The 7709-nt window shown below is 36.2% G+C and overlaps 1 protein-coding gene across 2 annotated transcripts in view; it reads right to left on the bottom strand.

The window, feature by feature from the left end:
- The window catches only part of VWA8 (von Willebrand factor A domain containing 8), a 201097-nt gene that overhangs the window by 133714 nt on the left and 59674 nt on the right, over positions 1-7709 (bottom strand). For both annotated transcript variants that reach the window (XM_009322841.1, XM_009322840.1), the window contains 2 exons: positions 7156-7316; positions 5828-5941 (listed from right to left, as the gene is read on the bottom strand). In XM_009322841.1, coding sequence (XP_009321116.1) covers positions 5828-5941; positions 7156-7316 — 275 coding nt within the window. The remainder of the gene's footprint in view (positions 1-5827; positions 5942-7155; positions 7317-7709) is intronic.

Below are 7709 nucleotides of genomic sequence, written 5' to 3'. Positions count from 1 at the left end.
TTGTTTTTGCCCCTTTTTTTGGGCAACTGAAGCTTTTTTTGAAAAAAAAAAAAAAAAAACCCAACCAAAACCCAAACAAAAAAAAATCCCAAAACCCAAAACAAACAAAAAAGCAGAACAGCGTTCCTAATGCCACCTTGCAAAACCAAACTACTTCTGGTTGTCTCTTCCTGTAACATAATTTAATAAATCTCAGTTTCCATCAAATTTTATGAGTTGCGAGTTGTTATAATACTAGGACCACAATGACCTATTGTTTTCTTGCTGTTTTTCTTAGATTTCACCACAGTCTAAAATGAACAGATTATTTTATCTGAAAATTCACTAAACTGGGAAAAAAAAAAAAACAACCGCACAACAAAAAATGAAGTAAAAGCTAGAAAATGTAAGCAATTTAAAACTTTTATTGCTTGCTAAATTCACTCCCTGCCACATTTTATATTTGTCTCATCTACTGTGTGTTCCCTTTCAACCTAATCGCATGGAAAATAATCCACTTGTCTGGAGGGCATTAAAACCACCCATGCATTATGAGTGACTTCTTTTAGCTTTTGGACAATCCTATTATATAGCTACTTCTAGATTTTCCCATAATAGCTACCTTTCTGCTCACCACACCAAGGACTTGTCCTCTGTGTGTGTGTGTGCCTGTGTTGTAGGGGGGATATGCACCCAAACAGGTTAAAATACTGCATCGTAAGACAAACCAACACTTCACTGCTCGTCTTGTAAAGGCTGTGTGCTACCTTTACAGTATCTGTCTCAGTGAAGTAATGGATGATTACAGAAGAAATTCTGTGCAGAAATCTTGGATATGTACAGTACTCGAACATACTTTCTCTTAATCTCTGAACCTGTTCAGGAAAATGAATCATACAATCATTAAATGAATAAGGAATCAGCAGCTATAATTTCCATCTATGTAAAAGATCTTTAAGGACCATCTGTCACTTTCTCAAGGGCAGATTTTTTTTTTCTTCTCCTCAAACTCAAACAAAAATACTTAGTTTCCTCAAATGAGTGAATGTCATCTTACTGTGACTGTTTGCTAACTTAACTCCACAGCCAAACGGGCACAAGAAAGAATAGAGGAAAAAGTACTCTGTGCCCACTGCTATTTACCCTGTAGCTTACAGGCTTTCAGCAGGCCAAGGAGTATCCCAAAATCTCACAAGGGCAAACGTACTGCTTGCACTTGCCGGTCCTGACAGAGCTATTGCACCCATCAGTCTGAAGTCCTTCTCAGAAAAATGCTAGTAGACACGGCAGATGTAGAAATGTAATGAAATAATAGTGAACATATAACTCAATGACAATAATTAACGTAATTTAAAAATAAGAATATATTTTATTAGCTCTTACAAAGGTAATAAAACTTTTAAATGAAGTTGTCCAAAAATATAATTTAACCTGCAAAACTTGAAAAAAATCTGAAAACCAAACAATACTTTCCTCTTTGTCCAGCACTGCTAACAACACTGCCATGGCTTAAGCACATTCACATTCTCCACTGTAATACTGTTTACATTCATATACAGAGGCATGTGATTTCTTTAGACTATAGTGTAATCTGAAACACCATCCCTTTATTTAAAAAAAAGCCCTCTTGACTTATCAAGGTTAGAAATTAAGTGATGGATTGTGCAGTATTCTTCTTTCTATTCTACTACACGAGTATTATTACTATTGAAGCACTAAAAATTAAAGGCACTAAAACTGTGAAAAATTCTTTTTTTTTTACTATCAAATATTTTCATATAGGAGCATGAATGCTTAGTACAAAATGTGTCTTGCTTGTCTGAATAAGGCACCCCCTAAAACTTCTCCATTAATATCTCAAATTTTTCTCTTCTTCGAAATGGGAAAAATTTTTAGGTGTGTCAAATCCTTTTACAAACACAGACTAAATAAAATGTTTACACAAGTTTTGGCTCATTGGTTAGGAATAGTACTCCTTTTCTCTAAAATAGATTTAAAGGGAAATTCTGTTTTAAAATTCCATTCACAAAGTACTGAGTCCAAGTAGTCTACTAAAAAGTGTTATCAGTTGTTCTCCATTATGAAAGACATATTTGTATTTATGTAACTTACAACAGCATCTGGCCACCTCATTAGTGAGTCTTAAATTAAGGGAACAGAGAGTAACAGTGAGTTACTTTGTATTTATGAATGATTAGAAGTAGCACAGAAGACAAACTGCAAACTATACTACAAATAGTCACTACAATCAAGAACACTCATGCACACCAACGCTGACCAGAATCGGGGGGCGGGGGAGAAGTATGTGCTCCATGTTCTCAGTTTCTCTGACATATTGCAGTAAGGTCAGTTCTTCTCTATCACAGCTGCCTTCCAGTCTCCAGCTACTGTTTTTCCTGAATCCTGAAGATGGCCTTGCCCTCTCCTAATCTAATGATTTCCTAAGGAAGCTTTTGGCTTCTTTCTTTCAAATTCTAGTCCTTCAGAAATACTCCTTTTCCTCTTGATCTTACATCTCCTCTGTTTATGACTCTTTTCAGCTACTTCATTTAGGTCCTGCCTGACTTCTTAGACATTTAAAACCCTGTCATGCACTTCCACTGAATCATTGATGTGCCTCTCGGTATGTTTTTCCCTCTTTCTCTGTTTCTCATAAGAACTACGTTAGTACATGAGGTCAGGTAGATAATAAAAAGGTTAATAACAAAATAAAAAGTTACTTTTGTAACTTAATATGAATTCTATGTCCCATATTGATTTCCAATATACAAATGAGAATCGAGGCTGAATGAGTGGGATTTAGGAAAAAAAAGTCAGAATAATCTCCTGATTCAAACAAAACTTGAAACCATTTTCCATAGGGAACTCCCTTATTGGAAAATTAACAGTAGTCTTAATGCGTCACTCATCAAACATCCCAGATTCAGTCCCAGCAGAACTGGGAATGACAGCGTATATTCTGCAGGCCTGGCAAAGAGCAACTGTACTGAAATTACTTTAGTCAAATCCAGTAAATCAGGATAAGTAAAGCTCTCTTTTCATCTTTCTCTAACATCAGAAATACAGCTAAGGCCGCTAGTCACAGCCATTGACACACAGCAAAACAGACAACATTTCTCATCAATATGGAAAGCATCTCCCAGTCACAATTTAGAAGTAAGAATTTGCCCAGACAATCTGCTAATAAATTCAAGGTACAACAAGTTCTATATAACATCTCCACAAGGTAATTTTTTGCAGGCAAATGAGGGATGGTTAGCACCATCGTGTTTTCTTAGTCTGTGATTAAATCAGCTGTCAGTACCCTAGATATCATTTGATGAGAAGGTGTCTGGAGAGAAGGGCTAATTCTGCACAGCCATTCTGCAACACTGGAAGGTACTGAAGCTTGCAGTGACAGCTAATGGCTCCTGAAAAGGACGAGTCGCAGGGAGGAATTCAGTCCTGCAATCAAAGAGCAACTATCGACATTGTATCCTGGAGCCAGTGAAAGGTATTGATGTTTTCAGAATATGTAAGGGACCAAAACCAGGATGAGGTCCTGGAACACCTTCAGTTCCTCAAGGGCTGATGAGAACAGTGCCCTCTCTACAGAGGAGTGGTTCACTGATGCCAAAGAAGCCCACAGCCAAAACCAAAGGAGCAGATACATGTTTGCATTACTTTACCCTGGCTTCTTTTGAATTAAGTCAGTACAGAAGAAAGTTCAGCAAGGGCCAGACTGAATGTTTCACCTAGGAGAAGGGGGGATCTCAGCACAATGGTCTTCAGCTAATTCGGTACCAAGAATTTTCATCTGTATCCAAGATGGTGCTAAATGGTCACACTGAGCTTCCAGATGCAAGAATGCCTACACGGTGGGGTTTCTGTTTGTTATTTTTTAAGATCAAGTACTAATCAGAAATGTATTCCTGTCTAAGACAACAGATACCCCTCATTTATGGATTAGAGGGTGAAAGCTCACCATCAGTCAAATAGACAATTTAGAGCTTAGCAATTCACAATACACTATGTTGCAAAATATTAAGGTGGCTAGGTAAAAGCAGTACATTGCGATCTGAAGGAAAGGGGGACAGCCTTCCGAGGAAAGCCAAAAAAAGACTTCTGGAGCCTCCGAAGTAGTCAAAAGCAATGCACAATTAGCACTGAACAGTGGAACCAAAAGGTTACTCAATGACACTGAAGGGAAGAAAAGTGTGTACAGAGGTGGCACAATAAGAAGATGGGTCTGCAGAACAGTCATTAAAGAAGACAGCTTGGACAGTTCTCGCGGTCTAACAGATAATGAAGGTTTTAAGGGAGTCCACTGCCAAAACAGCCATAGTTAGAGCAAACCTGGAGACATAGAATCCAGATGTAAAGCTCTATTCTTGAGAAAGAGATTTGATCCAGGAAGAGAGGCAGTACTGAACATGAATGTGTGATGAATTGTCTAGGTTTTTGGAGTATATTGGCATGAACTAAAGGGTACCATGCAGTAAGCAAAACAGCATAGTCATTCTGCCTGAAAGCACCTTGGACAAGACCATGAACACGGAGCAGGGAGGAGACTCACACAATGACTAGATGTATTTTGAAGTACAAAGTCCAATGCAAATTTGGGATACCATCCAAGGTGGATCCTTAGAACTTTTTTGCTTCTCTTTTCAAAGTCTGGGCTTAAAATCCTGATAAACAGAACACTTCCCTGATACATAGTTCTTCACTCAAATAAAACAAATGCAGGAAATGCCCATCTAGCTGGGTGTATGGCCTCAGCAGCATGGATACAATTTGCAACAAGTAGGCTTAGATTACACCATACCTACAAAAAAAATCAAAATAAATGCTATGGAAGACTTAAAATGAAGTTTGTTTTGTTTTGTTGTTTGTTTGTTTTTTTTTAAACCACAGTATTTTGGTTCAAAAGGGAACCAGAAATAACACAACAACAAGGCAGTAAAAGAGAAACAGCTTTTCTAAAGGGTGGACTACGAGGGAGGTCAAAGAAAAAAATCATATTCAGCGAGACAATTGAGAGAAATGGGGTGGCACATCATGAATGCACCCCTACTATAAACGATAAGGCCTCTTCAAAGTTTGGGCACATGCACACCCTGTAAATATGAGCACGGACATCTGACATAAAACATCAACTGTTTTTTCAGAGGTTAGAGCCATGTAAGAATCACAGTATGTTTAGCTCCTTATATATTACTGAATATTAGATTGCATTTGTTTTGACATACACTCAATAATATCCCTCCCATTAATTAAAATTGGTCAGCAGTGTTTGACTATGTATCAAGTATGGCCTCAGAGGACTACAAAACGTTTCTATCTGTGGAATGTTTCTAGCAGACAAGTGGAAGTGGAGAAACAAAAAGAATAAGCATAATGGGTCCCAACCCATCCTTAGGATTTCCTGCCCCATATTAGTTGTAAATTAAATACCAGCTTTCTAGCTAATGAGGCAAAAGAAAGTAACAAGTTGTATTTAACTTCAATTTAGCTTTATTTTCCAACACTCTTAATAAACTGTTCCAAAATTAAATATTATATAACTTTATATCTATGTTTTTATGTACTTATAATTTCTCTTCAATTTCTAACGCCTTCTGTTAAAGGATATTGAATGTTTTCCTTTTAGTTCAAGCACTCTAAACAGGATATAATTTTCCCATACCACAAAAAGGAAAAAAGCTCATGAGGAAACTGACGTTTAAAATATGTTTCTCTTAGTGATTAGAAAGTATCAATTTAATAAGGAAGCATTTTGCATGATGTGTTTGCAAAAAAAAAAAAAAGAATTAAGCTCTTCACAGGATGCAATGCTGGTTGCATTCTATAGTCGTAGCTGACACTTTACCTTTCCTGTAGTTTCTCATCAGAGATCTGTAATTCTTCTTTTAAGTTTTGGTATCTATCTTCCCTTAACAATCTGGTGCCATCATAGAGAGTCAGTTCTCTGTCATGTATTAGTCTGTTTGAAAATAAAGAAAAAGCTTCATCTAGTCTTTGATTACTTTTTAAAACACTTATATCAACTATGCTGTTTTTAAAAGCTACCTCAGTCAACAGGGGCCATAGTAAAAAGAAAAAGTTATACCAATTTAAGATGCATCCAGGTGTGGAGGTAAAATAATATGCATAAGTAAACAGTTTCAGCTGTTTAACTGACTTTACATAGTCAGTTAGTCAACTTAGTTTAAATAGGTATGGTAAGAAAATGAAAAATAAAAAATTCTGTCTTACAAGTAGAGTGTGCATAAATGGCATGAAACAGCCATTTTGTTATACTTGTACCAAGTAACATACTTCTGTTTTGTTTCTTGAAGCAATATATTTCAGTTGGCTTTAATGACTAACATACATACAGACCCAGCTTTTATTTTTTTAATGCAGAAGTTGATTAGATATAACACATGCACATGTCAGAAGAAAAATGGGAAGGCAAAGCTAAACTGATTAAAAAGGGAAAAAACAGGCAAACGTAATTCTCTCTTCTGCCCTTCTGTGTACATATATAATAAAAGAAGGCTGAAAACTTTTTTGCTACAACCTGCTTCTAAGGCTGGTGATGTCCTCTAAGTTTGCAAAAGGCAGTATACGATGCAGGTACATGAAATAGCAGAAAAATTTGACCTAACAGTATAGATTATTATTAATGTAGTATTTGCTATTACTACTTCTGTTCTGCAAAGTTTAATTTATTTTTTATTGAATTATGAAGTAATGTTTAGAAAGAGTTCTTTGCAATCAATATAAAGTATGCTTTTACATATAACTGCAGTGATCGCATTTTATTTACATGCAGAACGCATTTAAGTATTTTAAACATTTTCTGACATCTTGCATTTTCAAATCATTGTGCAAATATTACTAATTTTTAGATTTCATAAGTTCAGAGTAAAAACTAGCTCATTCTTCAATTCAGACTTACATTATGTATTTACAAAGAGCTGAAAATTCCTGTATTATTATAGACTTACAAAGAACATGAAAGAATTGCTTCTGCTTTTAAGTATGTAAAGACCGAACATTACATATTCTATGAAACTTCAATGCTCAGCTTGATCTTTACAGTACTATTGAAGTTATAAAGTCATATTCACCAGAAGGAACTTAATTTCTCAGTATGCATGCGCTCAATAAACAGATCACGCACACCCAACTTATCCATGCTCACATCCTGACCTTTGAAGTACAGCTAGAGTGCCAGGGTTAATTCGATGAATGCCATCAAGAATAACAAGCTTTCCTTCCAGGGCAGCAGTAACAAGTGGCGATGGTCTCCAAGCAGTGTCTCCATTAGGAAGAGTATACCTTTGCTGTAGCAAATCTCTAGCCGTCATATCCTGTAAGTATCAATTCATCAGAAGAATATATTTATACTCTATTTTCTTCATCTACAAGTACATGCTTTCTCCTTAAAAAACTGCATTCTGTTTTTCCTGAGAGTATACCCAAAGAAGATTAGCAGGAAATCTTCAATTACTTTTCCTGAGAGTATTAGAAATACACACACACTATGTTAAATAGTCTTTGGAAGTTCTAGACTTGTCAATATCATCTCTTTGAAACCAGAAAAAAAGCCTTCCCCCCCGCCCCCCACCTTAAACATAGTGCAAGCATATGACAACTTGTACACAGCTTTGCGTACAGAAGGGGGCAGCAATTTACACCTGGAACAAACAAGAGTCATTTATTTCATATAGAAGTCACCTGAAAGAGCAAAGATTTCATCATTA

Source organism: Pygoscelis adeliae, unplaced genomic scaffold, assembly GCF_000699105.1.
Source record: "Pygoscelis adeliae isolate BGI_AS28 unplaced genomic scaffold, ASM69910v1 Scaffold74, whole genome shotgun sequence".
Taxonomy (NCBI): domain Eukaryota; kingdom Metazoa; phylum Chordata; class Aves; order Sphenisciformes; family Spheniscidae; genus Pygoscelis; species Pygoscelis adeliae.
This window is presented reverse-complemented; position numbering and strand designations above follow the sequence as displayed.